This window comes from Hyperoodon ampullatus (assembly GCF_949752795.1).
Source record: "Hyperoodon ampullatus genome assembly, chromosome: X".
NCBI lineage: Eukaryota > Metazoa > Chordata > Mammalia > Artiodactyla > Ziphiidae > Hyperoodon > Hyperoodon ampullatus.
The window spans coordinates 55,029,423-55,048,929 of NC_136913.1; the positions used below are offsets into that span (position 1 = coordinate 55,029,423).

At 41.7% G+C, this 19,507-nt stretch overlaps 1 protein-coding gene across 2 annotated transcripts in view; it reads left to right on the plus strand.

The window, feature by feature from the left end:
- Positions 1 to 13,337, plus strand: part of HEPH (hephaestin) — a gene marked incomplete at its 3' end in the record, with an annotated part of 96,103 nt that extends 82,766 nt beyond the window's left edge. The window contains exons 15-20 of one of the 2 annotated variants that reach the window (XM_079728266.1): positions 2,833 to 2,939; positions 4,049 to 4,274; positions 6,694 to 6,833; positions 7,687 to 7,849; positions 10,722 to 10,766; positions 13,108 to 13,337. In XM_079728266.1, coding sequence (XP_079584392.1) covers positions 2,833 to 2,939; positions 4,049 to 4,274; positions 6,694 to 6,833; positions 7,687 to 7,849; positions 10,722 to 10,766; positions 13,108 to 13,337 — 911 coding nt within the window. Of the gene's footprint in view, positions 1 to 2,832; positions 2,940 to 4,048; positions 4,275 to 6,693; positions 6,834 to 7,686; positions 7,850 to 10,721; positions 10,767 to 13,104 lie in introns of both variants that reach the window. The other variant, XM_079728265.1, reaches the window with a different exon arrangement.
- Between the last annotated feature and the right edge of the window lie 6,170 nt (positions 13,338 to 19,507).

The following is a 19,507-nucleotide window of genomic DNA, read 5'->3' on the forward strand; positions in this document are numbered from 1 at the left end:
AGAATAAAAAAGAAAAATAAAATTAGAAAGATAAAAAATATATTAGAAAAAATAAAAATGAAATAACAAAGCAAAATAGAACAACAGCAAAAAGGTAAAATAAAATAATTTTAAAAGTTTAAAAAATAAAGTTAAAGATAAAAATATAAAAAAATTAAAAAAATGGAAAATTCTGTGATGCCTCCACTATCAATGTCCCTGCACCCATGGTGAGCTACAGCCAACCCCCACCTACCCAGGAGTTCCTCCAAGACCTCTTGGTAGGTCTCTGGACCAGCTGTGTCATCCCCACCTCTGTCTGTGTTCCTCTCACCAGCATCTGCTCCTGAAGCTGGCCTGGAGCACACATGCTTGCATAGGCCAGCTGGAGTGCAGACTTCCATGGGCATGGCTTCAGGGGCTGGCACAGATGGAGGAGGCTTTGGAGAAGGGTGGTGCTCAGCCTGCCAGGACCTGCGTGGACAAAAGAAGATTTGTCAGGGGTGGTAGCAGACTGCCAAGACCCACACAGCCCATGGATGCTTTGGGGGAGTTTTGCTCAGGTCCACCTGGACCCATGTGGCCGGAGGAGGCTTTGGCAGGGATGTGGCTCAGGCCTGGGGCCCTAGCAGGTTTGCCAAGGCCTGAGCAGGTGAGGGGAACCCTGGTTTTCAGGGTGGGCGAGCCTGCTCAGGCATGCACAACTGACGTTACCAAAGGAGGCCAGCCCAACGAGTGGGAAAGGGCATTCCAATGGCAGCCCTGCCCTTTGCACACCACTCAACAATTGCATCTCACCTCCATGGTGGCCTGGGCTTCCTCTGCAAACCTTTCTGGCTGTGGAGCCCTTCCCTCCTGCTGCCGCAGGCTGTCTCCTCACAACCAACAGCTACCCCTTCCCTGGGTTCACTCTCCAAACCTCACTCTCCAGCACCCAGCCCTCCTATACACAACTCAGGCTGGGGTGTGCAGGGCTGTGGCACAGACTATGTGAATAGGTATTACTCTGTCCTGCCTTCCACAGACTGGTTGCTGCACTCCCCTCCAATCTCCCAATCCCCTGAAAGTCCCTCTCTGTCACCACTCTTCCCCTTGTTGTAAGTGAGCTTTTCTGAGTGTGGGAACCTCTGCTCTCCTTTAGCTCCTCCTCAGGGGCACTGGTCCCATCCTGTTTCCACTTTTCTTCCCCCTTTCCTTCTTTCCTTTATCCTACCTGCTTGCTCGGGGATTTTTTTGTCCCCTTAGGTGTCCGAGGTCCTCCACTAGTGTTCGGTAGGTGCTCTCTGAGAATTGTTCCAATGTATTCTTGATGTATTTGTGAGGAGATGCAAACTCCACATCCTCCTATTCTGCCATCTTGACTCTGTCCCCAATGTTCAGTCTTTGATTTACAATATTATGTTAACTTTAGTTATACAACATCATGATTCAATATTTTTGCAGATTATACTCCATTATAAGATATTTTAAGATAATTGCTATAATTCCCTGTACTATACAGTGTATCCTCTTTGCATATCTATTTTATATATAGTAGTTTGTTTCTGTTAATCCCATCAAACAAACAAACAAACAAAGAAACAAATAAATAAATAAATAGTCTGAAGACAGGGAGTCTGATTCCTCCAGCTCCATATTTTTCCCTCAAGACTGCTTTGGCTATTCGAGGTCTTTTGTGTCTCAATACAAATTTTAAGATTGTTTGTTCTAGTTCTGTAAAAAATGCCATTGGTAATTTGATAGGGATTGCATTGAATTTTTAGATTGCTTTGGGTAGTAGAGTCATTTTCACAATATTGATTCTTCCAAAAAACCAACATGGTATATCTCTCCATCTGTTGTTATCATCTTAAATTTCTTTCATCAGTGTCTTATAGTTTTCTGAATACAGGTCTTTTGTGTCCCTAGGTAGGTTTATTCCTAGGTATTTTATTATTTTTGTTGCAATGGTAAATGGGAGTGTTTCCTTGATTTCTCTTTCAGATTTTTCATCACTAGTGTATAGGAATACAAGAGATTTCTGTGCATTAAGTTTGTATCCTGCAACTTTACCAAATTCATTGATTAGCTCTAATAGTTTTCTGGTGGCATTTTTAGGATTCTCTATGTACAGTATCATGTCATCGGCAAACAGTGACAGTTTTACTTCTTTTCCAATTTGTATTCCTTTTATTTATTTTTCTTCTCTGATTGCCGTGACTAGGACTTCCAAAACTATGATGAATAATAGTGGTGAGAGTGGACATCTTTGTCTTGTTCCTGATCTTAGAGGAAATGCTTTAGTTTTTCACCATTGAGTATGATGCCTGCTGTGGATTTGTCATATATAGCCTTTATTATGTTGAGGTACGTTCTCTCTATGCCCATTTTTGATTGGAGCTTAATGACAAGGAAAGTCTGTCTAAGTATTTGAGACATCAATACACGCAGATCATAATTGACGTCAGAAAGATGGCTGAAAGCTTCCATGGAGACAGTATGGAAAAAGAGGAGAAGAGGATTAGAGCCAGAGCCTTGAAGAAACATCTGCATTTAGGAGGCAGCAGCAGGATAAGGAGACCAAAACAGAGCCAAAGAAGGAAGGTCATTATAAGCAGGGAGAATAGTAGCAGAACTACCTTACTAGAGTATTGGACCTGAATATTTAAAGATAGGGACAGTAGAAGAGCTGTTGAGGGTGTTCCAGGAGGGAGAAGAATAAAGTCACAAAAATAAAATGAAGACTGATATGGAAATGATGGAGAAATATCTTAAAGGTCCTGGGACTCACCTGCCACAACCTCTTAGGGATACCCCGGAACTGGGAGAAATTTCTAATCTGGTCCAACTGGAGACTCCTGTTACCACTTCTAGGTGAGGTTCTCACTTACCAATGGAACATTCCAGAGAGATCTGGCCCTGGGCCCAATGATTCTACTTGTGTTTCCTGGATCTATTATTCTGCAGTGGATCCCATCAAGGTAAAGACAATATTGGCTTCCTGGAGTTGTCTCAGAAGTGGGCAGGCTGCCTAGCAAAAATAAGTTATTAAACAGATGTAATAAGAAGCCTAGCACTAAAGTCCAGGGTTCAGGTGAAATTCCTCAAATGCTGGGCTTATTCTAGTAGGTAGGAGGAGGGATGAGGGGAATAGGTAACACCACATGTTAGTTCTGAGGATTTTCTTCCTTGTTTCTTCTTCTTGGATAATATAAGGCAGTATGTTATCATTTAAGAAACCTAGGATTGGTTGTCAAGAGATTGGGTTTCTAACCCAAATTTTGTTCTGTCTTGCTTTTGAAGTGACTTTAGGCAAGTCATTTTGCCTCTGTTTCCTGGAAAATGGGCTTATTTATGTAGCCACCCATCCACAGGCAGATGTCAGCTATCATTTATTGAGAGCCTACTACATTTTACCTGGTGCTTTGGATGATACAAATGTAAGATACAGTTCCCATTTTCAAAGAGTGTGATCTAGTTGTGGGAGACAGATGAATATAAACATAATGTTAACATTAAATATATATATTATATATATACATATACATATATATATATATATATATATAAAATAAATTTTAAATATAGCATAGTATAAGCAGCTCTTTAAAACCATTTAATAGAAACTGCTGTGGGGGTCCATGAGAGAGTGATTACTTTTGCTTGGAGGAGAGGATGAATGAGGGGGAAACTGGAGAAGGCAACATAATGGTAGGTAGATAAACATTGAGCCTTGAAAGCTGAATAGCATTATGATAAAAGATAGGGATATGGTGGGGGGTGGGCATTACAGGAAGAAGAAACAGCCTGAGAAAAGGCATTGTGTTGTGAAAATGATTGGTGAGTTTGGAGATCAACGAATGGTCCAGCAGAGATAAATCATTAGTGAGATAGCATATCTTACCTGTGTCCCAAGATGGTAGTGAAGATGAATTCAGATAATATAGTTGAGGTGTTTATAAATACAAGACATTATGATGAATTGCTGAGGGCACAATGGGCTTGGATGTTAGCTTGTCTCTCTGCAGAGCACTACCACCCAGAAACAACTCCATATAGTTCACTCTCTCCCTCTTCCTCCTATCCTTAGGACATGTACAGTGGCCTGGTGGGACCCTTGGCCATCTGCCGAAAGGGCATCCTAGAGCCCAATGGAGGACGACGTGACATGGACCGAGAATTTGCCTTGTTATTCTTGATTTTTGATGAGAACCAGTCTTGGTATCTGGAAGAGAATGTGGAAACTTATGGGCCCCAGGATCCAGGCCATATTAACCTACAGGATGAGACTTTCTTGGAGAGCAATAAAATGCATGGTCTGTAGAAAAGAACCTAACCCTCTTCCAAAGAAGTCCCTACTGGCTGCATGGGGGTATCTGATAGGCCCATCACAACCCAAGGGAGCATAATTTCTGAAAGGATAGGAAAGTGGAATGGGCACAAATTAGAAAAAAAGTCTCCTACTACAGTATTATATATTTCATACATAAAATAGGTAATGTGGTCTACATTAGTTCAAGTGCCCAGAAAGCAGGAAGTTGACTCTGTAAAGTTGCTCTGGTGACACTAGCACATTTTAACATATTAGAGAAGGCAAGATGGACATTTATGACCCTCAATGTAACTGGTGCACTGGCTGATTAGGGCCTCTCTACTTAAAAATTCTGAGTTTAGTTTCTCAATATTATCTTATTTCCTTACCACTCTGGATCTGAGATCTGTTTTCTCAATATATTCTAATATAGACAAATGAAGGACAGCTTATCTTTTAATCTATTTTTAAAACAAAGGTTCAATTTACAGATGGAAGGATTGGAGAGAGAGCCTCAGAGAGCAGCATACTGGGTTATATTACATACAAATAAGAGCTTCTTGATGCTCAAATGGATTTTGGAGGTAAATTGTGCACTCAAGCCTGCCTTCATTCTAGAGATTTGTGTATCTTTAAAAAAAGAGAAAATCTCAAAGAAGAGGGAGAATTTAAGTATGAAGTGATTTCTCACTATCTCTTCTAGTATAGTATTTCTTTGATTTGAGGATAAGTTGCAGTTTTGATGGTGACTCTACTGGAACTCAGAAGTAGTATCTCATTGTCACACAGATTCTAGCTATTTCCCCTTGATGGAAATATGAGTGATTCACATGGAATCCAGTGATTCATAAACTTTACAAAATGAATTTTTTAGCTCCTTTCAAATCAGAGAAATAAATTGCCCAAAACAAAAATGGAAAGAGGACACAGATCTTGCTAGTACAGGGGTTTAGCTAATGCTCATTTCCATTTGTTTGTTTATGTTTATTCATCCAAACTCTTCAGCTATCAATCTATCTACCTATCAAGCATTTGTTGAAAACTCTCTGAGTGCTGGCACTAGAGAAAAAAAAATAATGTTGGTGTCTGAGGGCTAACCAATAATACCCTTTCCCTCACTTCCAGATTCCTGAACCAATTGAGAAAGAGGCAGAGACGCTTAAGATCCAATGTGAACTTACTGAGAAAGCTAATTGGCAAACTGAATTTAGTTCTGCAACAAAATAGGCTTACTAATACTCCCCCAACAGTGGATAGATTTTTCATTCTGTCATTGACGTAGAGGGACAACAATACCCTCCTCCTTCACAGGGACAAAATCTTCTCCATGATGGAATAACAAATCCATCTGCACCACTTTCTATGGTCAGACTGAGTTGAGCATATTTAGTCCCTTCTCTCAAATACAAAATTTGGCCAGAGTAAATAGGCTATAAATGTTCCTTCCATTATTTCCTCTCTTGGGATGTAGGGTATAAATCATCTTCCCTCTGTGATAACATGAAAAGTGGGGGAGTGTATCCTGGGCATAATCTTGACAGTGTGAATTAACATGGTGATGAGTGGTTTGTTGTTTTTAAAGCATAGGATGTGGCCTGGGAAGAGGCAGATGATGAGTCCCATGTGTTAATGTCATTATAAATTCCAAGAATATGACAGGTTTTTTTTTTTACATTTATTGTAGGCTCAGGTGTCTGCTAGGTGTTCTGAAGAATACAAGGAATATAGTATATACATTTATTCCCTGCCTAATAGAAACCTACAACCTAGTTGGGGATATAAAATTCCACAAATTAAAAGATAGGTAAATGTAGAAGGCAGTTTCTAGTGAGTTCCAAAGGGTAGTATAGACAGTACTAGAGGAGTTCAGATGTGGAAAGTAATGCAGGCAATGAGAGGTGCTGAGAGGTGCTAGATCAGGGAAGTATTATTAGAAGATGTGAAGGTATGACTGGACTTTGAAAAGATGGATAAAAGAAGGGAAAATTTCTGGGAGGGAAGATCAGAAACATGAGCAAGAACACAGAGAACATGAATATGGGGCCATATGGGGGGATGGTGAAAAAATCACCTTAACTGAAATAAATATGTTAGACAGTGGTAGATGAGTTTTGGAAGGTAGTTTGGGGCTCTATTTTGAAGGACCTTGTTGGCTGAGCTAAGGAGGCATGGACTTGATATTTTTGGCAGGAGGGAGCTATTAAAGTATTTTAAGCAGCAGAATAGCATGATCATATTAGTTATTTAGAAAGACCAGTCTTATAACACCAATGTGGAAGATAGACTGGAGAGGGACAAATGGAATAAAAATGAGAGAATTTAGGAGGGTGTTGCTATCATCAGAGATGATAGGGATTAGCTCTAGGGTAGTGGCAGTGGTAAGTCAAAATGAGAGATATAAAATAGTTTTTCTTCTCTTACAGCCATTAATGGAAAGCTCTATGCCAATCTCAGGGGCCTTACCATGTACAAAGGAGAACGAGTGGCTTGGTACATGTTGGCCATGGGACAAGATATCGACCTACACACTGTCCATTTCCATGCAGAAAGCTTTCTCTATCGGGTGAGCTGGAAAGAAGGCTGAGTCCCTCAGAGTGCTTTGATATCCATTAAGAAAGAAGAGAATAAAAAGAAACATGATAATAATCAGTTAAAAGAAGAAAAGTCTTGTACGTGGAGTATTGATCAGGGAATTCTAGTTTGGCTTTGTATCCCAAGGTCAGTCATTGCCCTCCAGGCCTTAGTTTTCTCCTATGATATAGAGGAAATGAATGGCTCATTTATGGGATACAGAGATTGAAGGAATAAATGTAATTGGGTCTCAGTCAGGGACTTGAGGTCCAGTAAGCAGTCAGACTGAGTAAGAAATTTCAGAGTAGTGTCTCACAATCTCTGAAAGTCCTTAATCCATTCCAGAACTTCAATTTAGGACGTATATGGGACTACATGTGGGTTTTGAAGAAGAAGATTTTGCCTTAGGAAAAGGGGTCAGAGTTGTAGGCATTAATGTGGACTTAAAGACTTAGAAGTCCTGATAAAGGTGGTGGCATAGAGGAGAAACTAAATTGAGTTTCATTTCTAAAGTAAATATGTGGATCCTTCCTAGGGGTCAAGGCTTAAGCCTGCTAAAAATTATGGATATACTAGTTTTTAGCCCCCTAATGAAAGACTAAATGAACTTTACTTTGGGAGACTTTAAGAAAAATTAGGAGGAGAGAGTCTCCTCTGTTGAGTCAGTTTGTATGGGTGGGTTCACAGAGGAGATGGATAAGATGGAATCTTTAAGCTGTTCTCTGGTCTGTGAATCTTAAGGTTCTATGTCCCTGGTGTGGATACCCAAGCCTTTTAAGTCCTATAAGTTCTGAGACTATCTCTACCCTTCACTTTCTCTCTCTCACCCACAATCTCTCTTGCAGAGTGGAGAGAGCTACCGGGCAGACGTGGTGGATCTGTTCCCAGGGACCTTTGAAGTTGTGGAGATGGTGACCAGCAACCCTGGGACATGGCTGCTTCACTGTCATGTTACAGACCATGTCCATGCTGGCATGGAGACTATCTTTATGGTTTTGTCCCAAAGAGGTAAAGCCTAATTAAGCTATCTTCTAGCACTGTATCTAGCCTGTAAGAACCAGATAATCCAAGAAGTGACTTACATCCATCTTCTGATCCCAAGAAGACAGAACAGACCCCTTCTCATGTTCTCCCAACCAACATTTCTCATTCCCTGTTGCTCCCCTGCCCATGCCCCCTCCTAATTTCTTTGATACTTGTTGAGCTCACATGAATTGACTCAGCCTGGCTGGGCTGTATGCATTGATGTTTAGTGTAGATTTGCTTCCTTTGAATACATTTAATTTGTATGTAAATTTATTATTTTAGAGTTTATTAGAGGTATTAATTATTTCAAAGGAATCTTATTAATGTTATTTTTTATATAAAGGAAAAATATAATTCTAACAGTCACCCCTTAATTGGTTTGTTTTGTGGGGATTGTCTAAGGCTGGAAAGAGATATTAGCCTTCAATTACAACTAATCCCAGACAGATGCTAACAAGGATGGAAAAAACTTTTTCCTTGTATTTGTTATATGGAGAAGTAATAGCCAGGGTATTTTCTTTACCAATAAATCTTTGTTCACCACCAATAACATAGAAGAATAGGCTGTGTTGAATTTTGTGTCTTTGGGCCATTAAAGGGTTGAGTCTCACTTCTTAAGCCTCTTAACCTGAATCCAGTACTCATCATTATCCCCCTTGCAAGAGGCTCAATAGAAACTCCTGGGACCCACATGAATCAAGAGAGGTTATTTTTTCTCCTGTTCTTTTTTTTTTTTTTTTTTTAAGTCATGCTGTTTTGAAAACTGGTTATATTGAGGTAGGTATTCTGGGATTCCCAGCCATTGACATTCTGTCAGCAGGAATAGAAAGTGGGAATATGTCTTTAGACATTTAAACAGGGCTAGCAAACCAGGGTAGAAAATACAACTCTGCTATTTACCCCCAGGGAGGGAGACGAATAATTTATACATTATGATTTCTTATATCTTTGGAAAACTTTGTTCTCTGGTAACACATACTGCTAGAATGTGTCTTCCAGTTACTACTGTAGTACTATTCCCTACCACCCAGACAGGCACACATAATTCTTTGTTGTATCCTGTCAGTCCTTAGAATCAAAGTCAAGTGGTGAATTGATGTATCATCAAGATGTTATAGATCCAAAGCAATAGATTGTCTCCATGTGTAGTAACGGGTCATGTCAAATATGGACCATCTAATGGATAAGAGACTGCATCAATACATATCATCAAGGAAATTCCATGAATAATAATAGCTTACCTCTCTCTATAATAATGACCCAGTCCATAAATTTTACCTATTTACCTTTTGTTTGTTTGACAGACTATGGTCTAATTTGATATTGTTCCAATCACATATAAGCTAACAGGCCAACCAGAGGGAAGAGTTGAAGACAGATAGGGAATAAAAGACTAATTGTTGGAAAGGGCTTCCTGGTGAAGAAGCAGGGGTTGAAAGCCAGAGCTACAAAAAATATTAGAGTGGGGTAAGGTCATCTTTTTCTACTAAAAGAAGAGGGAAAACAGAAAAAGACCAATGTGTAGGTTTGGGTGAGCAGCTTGACAAAAAGGTAGATATTTCTGTCTGATGGTCTGTGTTTCATCTGTGATGGAGAGACAGAGTCATCTACTGAGAATGAAAGATAGATGATAGTGTAAGGGGCTTGAGAAGAGTGGGTAAAGTGGTTATGAAATAACCACTCTGGGTAGTAGGGAAAAAGTTACTCTGAGTGATGGAAAATAAATTAAGTATTGCCAAGCAGCACTGAGGACTTAGTTGAAGTTGGACCCAAAGAATACTGATCTTTATAATTGTGTGACGTTTCTCCACCAGCATTCATCATACCAGAAAAAAAATGCAATGAAAGTATAGTTACTGGGGCTTCAGCAAATGATTATAACTTTCCTGGTAAGTTAGTAGTTGAAGTGATAGAAAATGGAGTCCAGCCTGGCCAGGAATGGAAGAAAAAAACAGGATGAAGCTGGTGAGGTTAGAAAAATGGAGGTGTCCAGGAGCTAGAGGTCTTCATGAGAGGAGAAAATAACAGGTGAAATAGAATAAATAGCATTAGAACATGGAGAGAATAGGAGGATGTTGTTAGATTTTAGACTTATGAGATGGAGCAATTCTGCATAATTAGTCCAATGTGACCATAAGAGTGGTTGATAGAATTGGAGTATATTTGAAATTTGTTAGAGTTAAGAGGTTTAAAAACTGTGCAGCTTAAGTGTTGGATAGGTCAACACTCATGATGGGAATTGAAGACAAGAAAGACTGAGCCACGTACCAAAGACTTCCATGAATGAAGAGAACTGTTAGGTAACAGTGACAAGAAGTGGTTGTGAATTTTTAGCCAAATAATATAAGCCTCAAAAGAGAGGGATCTTTGCAAAAAGGGGAGGAATAATAAATAATCTCAAAGCAGTATTGAGAAGATAAAAAGGAAGTATAGTTCTCAGAAAAGAGCTCAGCCTCATTAAAGCAAGAAGAGGAAGAAGTATTCTAAAAAGGTTGAATATGTAGGGATGCAGCTTTGACAAAGAGCAGGGGCTTCCTGAAAGAAGGATGGGGAAAGGTGGCAAAAATAGCAATAATGAGGATAAAGTGCCAATAAATATGTAAATTTTGGCAGAGGGGTGACTTACCTTTTGGACTCCTAAGCCTATGCTCTTGCTTATATTTTGTGTCACTGCTCAAAATCAAATCCATATACCAATACTGACTTTGATCACAAGACAGTTAATTCCAGTCACCTCCGTTTTGCTTACTATATCACAGAGAGTTTCCTCCAACCAATGCTAACCTCCTACAACAAGCCTGTGGATAGGTAGGAAACAAGAATAGGACTAACCTCTTTTCTCTTTTTCCTCCAGAACACTTAAGCACTACCACCATCATCTCTGAAGAGACTGGAAAAGGTAGGGAGAATGATACACAGATTGGGTAGTTATATATGTTGTGCATTTGGGGAAAAGTTCAGTGCCTCTAGAAGATGGGTTTCACATGGCTGAAAGGTGACCTCAATACTAACAGAAAACATCCTGAGATTTATTTAAGACTTCAGAAGTCAGGAATCTAAGGTTAAGCTTCCAGTTAAGCTTCCCTCAGCAGGTTTATTCTCTCTGACCCCCCAGGCCCAACATCCTGAGTTGAGGAAAATTACCTCATGCTCAGTTGAAGGCTGCTATCTTATCCTCTTACTAATGTGTGAGGGGAAATAAAATTCAAGGTCATGCCGAGTTGTGAATGAAGGTGCTATAGAACAGACATGAATTCCCCACAAGGACAGTGTGAAACTAGGACAAATGCCATTCAGTCCGCACCAGGTATAGAATACTATAGAATACTAAAGAGTTGATGCTTTAGAACCATCCATTTCTGTCCTTCCAGAAAATAGAGATTCTTGTTCTATCCAGGCTGGGTTCAAATAATGCTTTCACTCTCTACCTCATTTGTACCTGAACTGAGAAAGATTCAGAAAGTTGTGAGAGGCTAGAATGGATGTTAGAGATCTTCAGTTTAGTCTGGAGGTTTTTCAGCTCTGTTTGGAAAGGTCCTAATGATCTAAGTATCTTATAAACAGTCAACCAGGGGACTAGGTTATGTCATGGAGGGTTAGGGAGAGGTAAGGTGAAGCAGAGAGAGCAGTGACATACATATATGTATATGTATTTGTATATATATACACACATATATTTTTATATATACATATTTTGTGCATACATTTGTATATGAATTTGTACATATCAGTGTGTACATACATACATACATCCTCATAAGCTCTTGTTTGTTAAAAAGGTTCAACAGTGGGGAAAACCCCTCAAAACTGGTGGTCTACTAAAGCCCAATATTTTCTGCATGAGAAACTGAGAGATGGAAAGTGATTTTTCCAAGGTCACAAGAGAAGTAAGTGGTAGAATGTAAACTCAAAACCAGAATGTTTCCCAGCTCCCATTTGAACTCATTATATTTCATCTTCTCTCAGTTCTGTAAGAATATTGATTCATCCAGTTATACATTCATCAAACACATACTAACTGCCAGAGACACCACAAAAGTAAGACATCGTCACTATTTTCCAAGAGATTCATGTCTAAAAGTGGAATGAGACACAGAGACAATAATTGCAGTGCTGGATACTATATGTTATTTTTTTTAAGTGGGGAAAAAATAATAATAACTGATCAATTATTGTGCATTTGCTGTCTTCCAGGAGCTATGTTAAATATTTTATGAATATCAACTCACTCAAGTCTCACAATAAACCACTGAATTAAGTATGGTTATTCTCCACATTTTATAAAAGAGGAGACTGAAATCCAGAGGTGAGGGTGAATTAGGTCACTTGGCCCAAGCAAGTAAATTGTGGGAGTACAAACAGTACAGGTACTTTGGGCACACAAAAGAAAGACCATTGTTAGTTATACAGCTGAATTGAAGAAAGCTTTGCTTAGACCTATAATGTTTAAGCTAGGGATAGAATGATGAGGAAGAAGAAGGGTGTTCAGGCAACGGGAGCAGCATGAGAAAGTCTTGGAGACCTGAAAGAGGCTCACCCATTCTGCAGAACAAAGAATGAGTTGCTATCCCTGAAGACAGTAAATAAGTGTAGGCTAAGTTAGAAACTGATAGTGAGAGTTGAAATGTCTGACTTGAGTCTGAGCTTTATTCCATAGGCTAATTGGAGATCATCAAAAGTTTGTATGCCAGGAACTAAGAAAATTAGATATTTCACCTAGAAAGATCAATGTGACGTCAATGTTATAATGACCCAAAGATGTGAGAGACCAGACAGCACAGAGGCAGGCTCTTGTCATGGTCCAATGGTCAAAGTGAGTATTGATAAGCTAGATAATTGAGTCAAACTGCTTCTCAGGAGTTTCTACTTACTGTTCCCAGTTCTACCCTCTGGAACCACACAAACCAAATTCAATTCTTTTTTTTTTTCTACATCACAGGCTTTTATATATTTAAAGAAATATGTCAAGGCCCTTCTCACTCTTAGTGTTAGCTCTTTCCATGGGGTTATTGGTGCCTCAATGTTCCTAATAATTTTCTAAGCTATGGCATTTTGTTACGCTGGTTCTCTGTAACCTCCGAATCTGTCATCACTGGCTGATCTTTTGAGGGATTAGGATAGTTCCTCTGTCCTATTTGGATGATCTTATTTCTCCTCTCCCAGAGTTGACTATAAAAGAAGATATTTTAGAGTATTCTCCATCCCAGGATTCCCACTTGCCTCTTGTTCCATTTCAGTAGAAATCCCAAGAGACACTGGAGAAAGCAATGTGAGGATGCTGGGCATGCAAATCCCTGTAAAGGATATCAAGATACTGACTTCTGTCTTGATGGCCATGGGTGTCACCCTCCTGCTCATTGCTCTGGCTCTTGGTGGTGTGGTGTGGTACCAGCATCGACAGAGAAAGCTACGGCGCAACAGGAGATCCATCCTGGATGACAGCTTCAAGCTTCTGTCTCTCAAGCAATAACAGCTGGATCCTGGAACTGAACATCTGGGACACACTCCCAGCAGGCCATGGGCTAGCAGCTGACCTCACTGTCACTCTCAAAGGGGCATGGGTTTTAGAGAGACAGAGGAGGGAATCAAAATCAAGAGAGTATTTCTTCACTAATTTATTTACATGGAAATGATATGCTTTCTTTTTCTTTAGTTTCTTTACTCCACTTGGGCACCTGGGGTTAAGTGAGTCCCCTAGTATCTAATATCACAAATTTCAACAGCTATATTATATCACCCACTGACACTTGGAAGGTCTGGAAATTTCTAAAAACAGACTCTTCTCACAAAGTAGATACCAAGAGTAAGGGTCACTGATTAGGTTTCTACTGCTTTCCAGGACCTACGCAAGTTCAGTTTGAACTGAGGCTAAGTGAGCTGTGATGATAATCCAAATCTAAACTAAGGACTAAGAACATAGGCATGATGGGGAATGGGTGGGTTGGGATTTTAAGATCCAAATTGTATTTTGATTCTTCTTGGCAGTGGACTATTTTGGTTAAGTGGGTAGATGGAATATTGTTGTCATGAGCAACTACAGCCTTTGGAGGCAAAAGCTCCTCAGGAAGCCAGTACTCCAAGTTCTTGGCACAGTTGCACTGAAGGGAATGTTGAGTGTCCTCTTCATGTTTTAGTCAGAAAATCCTACACATTAAAATGCTTGTTAGAACACCGTAAGAGTGAACTTGGTGAATTTGATTGTCTCTGTGGTCTCTGGGAGGTTGTGACTGTTATTGAAAAAGAGAGCACTGAGCGAGACTGGTGGGGGTGACTAGTTTTGGGCATAGAATGGGTCTGCCTACCCTTTGTGGACCCTGCAGGTTTGTGTTTTGGAAGTGAAGAAGCTGCCCAAGAGGAAGCCTCAGAATCAGAGTGATAGGTGCCATCTTTTGACCCATAAGTGCCAAAAGTATTCTGAATGCAAAGAAAAGTTGCCAGAGGGAAATAGAGGGCTGAAACTAGGCTCAAACCTTTACACTGGGCAAGGAGAGGTGGGCACAGATCTAATGGGCTCTTTTGGTAGTTGGGGGTATGAGAGGTCTACTTGCAATTTTGGGGGCCTCTTTATAGGGTAGAATCCTTCCTCTGGTAATTTAAAGCAATATTCCTTTGTCACTTACAAGTTCAATCCTCTCTAAAACCTTGGTCAGAGAGCACAGACAAGACACAGAGTAGGGATGGGATAAGATGGCCCATTCTTACTATAGTATCCATAATACCATTTTACATGGCAAGTGGAGAATGGAAGAGGCATCAGGGACAGTTAAAATAATAGCTGAAATGCATAGTGCTTTACACTTTACAAAGCATCTAATACCTGATTGCATTTTACTTCCCTTAGTTCTATCAGGGTGATACTTTGTGTTCCCTTTTAGTAAACAAATGATTATAGAGAGTAAGTGATTTTACCCCAGGCCATTCAGCTAAAAATTGAGTGGGAATTCAAGCCTTCATCTGTTCGACTCCAAATACCTGCTTCATCCTTCTATATCAGGGAAACTCCACTAATCTCCATCATTTGTTACCCATATTGAATCCAACTTCCCTTTTCCTGTCTTTCCAAACTGTCTGCCTAGTTAGCAACACTTTGCAGATTAACTGTAGAAACCCACAAAGCTGATGTTCAGGTGTTAAATAATGTTGAAAGTTAGAGGGTAAAACACAGGCCAGAGCCCATCATTCATCTTGGTTTACTGTGGTCAATGGCTCTGTGGAGAGCTTTACTGGAAGTCTCAGAAACATATCAGGGCATGGAGTAGGGAGAAGATTTGGATTGTTAGTGATAAAATCAAATGAGAGTATTTAAACCATTGCATAATCAATGCACTTAACAGCAGAACTCTGTTGGTGTATTGTTAACATGAAGGTTATTGAAAACTCAGTGCACTCTGGGGACTCTACTCAATTATTGTAATTTGTATGTAAATGGAAGGTGGTCTCAGTCACGAATCTGAGACAAGGAGAAGTAGGTGGGATGGGGATAAGTTTCTTCTGAATGTGTAACCCTGCTCCTGATTGGGGAATGTAAGCTCAAGCCCATGTATTACAGAAAAGTATGCATTTTTGTAGTGGGTGTTCTCCCTGTGGGGATGTAGGAGGTATTTTTGACAATTAATTGGTACTTCCATCCATTCAATTGCTCAAGTCAGAAATCCCCAAAGTAAGCCTTGTTTGTTTTTTCTCCAAAATATCTTTAATTTATTCAGCTGTTTCTATCTTCATTGCTACCACCCCAGACAAAAACATAACCATCTGTTACCAGGATTTGTGTGGAAGCCTCCTGCTTATATCCTTACATTCACTCCAGCCTCCTACAATTGATTCTCCATGCAGAAAAGTGATGCTTGAAAAACACAAATTGGACTTACATTTTAGATGAGCTGCCATATGTTCACCTGTCTCTGGAGATAAATAAACCTTGGAAATAATTTTTAAAAAAAGACAACAATAGAAGGGCTCAAAAAGATAGAGAAGAGGAAGGCAGCCTGAAGAAGAAAGAGAAACATAGCAACAAAGCATCTTGCTAACACCTAACCTAGAAGAATGCAGTCCAAAGTCAAAAAGGAGTCCTACTGACAACCCCAGGTGGGCCTGGGTCTCTGGAACGAGGGACTGGGGAGGAGCCTTGCTTACATCAAGTAACCATGGAAGATGCTCTTCATCCCTGCTGACCAGAGACTCTCCTCCCCCAGTTAGACATTAGGAAGCAACTGCAAGGAGAATCCCAACATAGCAAGCTGCAGCCCAGGAAGCACTCTTTGTGCCTGTAAGCTGGAGAATCCCTTTTCCTACCCAGAGACAATAATGGCTCTGGAAGAGGTCAACAGGAACCTCAGTGACACCAGAGAAACCAAGCAAAACTGAAAAGCACAGCAAAGTCTCTGAAAGTTACATTGCCATTGGAACACAAAATTATGCCAGACTTATGCTAAACATAAACAGGGTTACTGCCTCCTAAAATAGATCGTTTTAATATGATTCAGAGTTCCATCATACCAAGAATCAGTAAAATCACAACTTGAATGAGAAAAGACAGCATACTTTCTGGGTGCCCTCTATGTGGGCTGTGTGGGTACTTCTGTTGTGGTGGGCTGATTACTGTGGGGACACTGGTAGGTGGGACTGTTCCCCTATCCAGTTGGTTGCCAGACACTGCCTTTTGCAGAGGCTGTGAGCCACAGGTGATCAAGGCCATGTCCTGGTACGGCTGCTTTCACAGTCAGGGGACTCCAGATCCTGTTGTCAAGCCGCAGATGGTTGTGGCCATGTCATAGGTTGACTGGCTACTGAGCTCAGGGGGATCTCAGGGCTAGTGCTGGCCCACCAGTGCATATAGCCAGGTCCCATGGTGGCTGGCTCTGGTGCCAGGGATCTCAGATCAAGTGTTGACCTGCTGTTGGGTGGGGCCCCAGGACATCCTGCGGTGGTGTTGGCCTACTAGAGGATGGGCTGGTTCTTGCCACAGCTGGATGCAAGGCTGCCGTGGTCAAAAGGCTGGTGCTCACACACAAGCAGCTGAAGCTCGGTCCTGGGTGTCAACTGACTTGCAGAGCTAGGTCCTGGGGTCCCTAGCTGTGGGGCAGGGGTTCCCAGAGCTGGTGTTGGCCCACTGGTGTCGAGCTCCAGGGCCCAGGATGACCCAGGGCTAATGCCAACACACTTGTGGGTCTCTACAGGACCCTGGATACCCTAGAGTTGGTATAGGTAGGTGGATAGGGCAAGGGACAAGGGAATCCTGGGGCTGGTGCCAGGCTGCTGGTGTTTGCACTGTGTGTTGACACAGCTGCCTACAGGGCCTTGGTGATCCTGGGGCTGGTGCCAGGCTGCTGGTGGGTGAGGGCTGGTGCCAGGGCTAGTGCCAGCTCACAGGACGGCAAAGCCAGGTCTTAGGGTCTCTGGCTATGGGACCCAGAGTTTCTGGAGCTGAAGTTGTCCTACTTCTGGGTGGTGCCAGGGCCCAGGAAGTCCTGGGGCTAATGACAGCACACTGATGGGTGGAGCTGGGTCCCAGCATCGCTGGCTGCATGACCCTGGTGGTCTCAGAGATGTTGTCAGTACAAGGGTGGGTAGGAACAAGGCTCAGGGGATGCTGGGGCTGTTGCCCATGCCCTGGTGGGTGATGCTGGGTTCCAGGGTTAGTAACGGTCCACTAGTTTGTGGGGTTGGTTCCTGGGCCCTCTAGTGGGCGGGTCCAATCCCGAGAGGGCTTGGGTCTTGGGGTGGGGGTCCTACAGAAGCTGGCCTGCTGGTGAGTATGGCTATATTCCTGCTCTGCTAGCTGCCTGACATGGAGCATCCCAGAACTGGTGCCACATGGCTGATGGGTGGGGCCAGGTTCCAGCACTAATAAGCAACAATGGTGCTTACCAACACCAGTGTACTCTTGGTGGGATGAGCTCCCACAAATGGCTAATGCCAGTGTCTGTGTCCCCAGGGTGAGTTTCAATTGCCTCCTGCCTCTCCAGGAGGCTCTCCAAAATCAGTAAGCAGATCTGACCCAGGCTTCTTTAAAATTACTGATTCTGCTCTGAGTCTCAGAGCATGTGAAATTTTGTGTGTGCCTTTTAAGGGTGGAGTCTCTGTTTCCCACAGTCTTCTGTCTCTCCAAAAAGCCCCACTGGCCTTCAAAGTCAAATGTTCTGGGGGCTCATCTTACTGGTGCAGGACCGCATGGTTGGAGAGCCCAATGTGGGAAGAATGAGTGCAATTGGGATTATTCTCCTTTCGTGGTTATATACCAGGGAATATGGGTCTCAACTATACGGAAGCTCTGTCTCTCCTACTCATCTTGTGATTCCTTATTTATATCTTTAGCTGTAGCATATCTTTTCTGCTAGTCTTCAGGTTGCTCTCATGGATAGTTGCTCTTTGAATAGTTGCAGTTTCATTGTGTCCATGGGAGGAGGTGAGTTCAGCGTCTACCTAGTCAGCCATCTTGTCCATACCTCCATCCAGTCTCATGTTACAATTAAAAAAAAATTCAGACACTATGTTAGACACTAAAGGATACAGGGATAAACTGTTCAAGCTCATTTTCCAGTACAGAAGACAGCTATAAGTAAAGCGCTCTGAAAGTAGATGGAAGAACCAGATAACTGGGAGGGATCAGGAGGAATAGCAAAGAGAGTATACTTCAGTTGAACCTTGAAGGATGAGGAGAAACTTGGTAGATAGGTGAAAAAGCATTCTATGCCAGGCTAGCAACATATATGACAGCAGGAAGCTTAAGATTGTATTGTGTCTTTAGGATGTAGAAAAGGAAATTCATATTTTAATGTCTAATGGAGAAATATTGCTTTTACCCACTATATGTGCTCCTCCTCCATTCTGTCCCATTTCAGCAAATGGTATCACCATCTCTTAAGCTATTCAAGATGGAAATGTAAGAGTCATCCTTCAGCCCTCCCTTTCCCTCACCCCTAACTTCCAATATAACCATAATTTCTACCAGTAATATATACAAAATGTATCCAAAATCAATCTGTTTTTAACATTTCTACAACCCCAGCTAAGTCCAGGCCACTATCAACTTTCAACTCAACAAAAGCAATAACCTCCTCTCTGTTCATACTTTTACCCTTGCCTTCCCACTACCCATCCTTTCCACTGCAAATTGTGAGAACTTTAAAAAACATAGATTGCGAGAGGAGCTTCAAGACGGCAGAATAGTAAGATGTGGAGATCACCTTCCTCCCCAAAAATACATCAGAAATACATCTACATGTGGAACAACTCTTACAGAATACATACTGAACGCTGGCAGAAGACCTCAGACCTCCCAAAAGGCAAGAAACTCCCATGTACCTGGGTAGGGCAAAAGAGAAAAAAGAAAAAAAGAGAGACAAAGGAATAGGGACAGGACCTGCACCAGTGGGAGGGAGCTGTGAAAGAGGAAAGGTTTCCACACATGAGAAGCTCCTTTGTGAGCGCAGACTGTGGCTGGTGGAGGGGGAAAGCTTCAGAGCCATGGAGGAGAGTGCAGCAACAGGGGTGTGGAGGGCAAAGCAGAGAGATTCCTGCACAGAGCATCAGTGCAGACCAGCACTCACCAGCCTTAGAGGCTTGTTTGCTCACCCGCCGGGGTGGGCGGGGGCTGGGAGCTCAGGCTCGGGCTTTGGAGGTTGGATCCCAGGGAGAAGA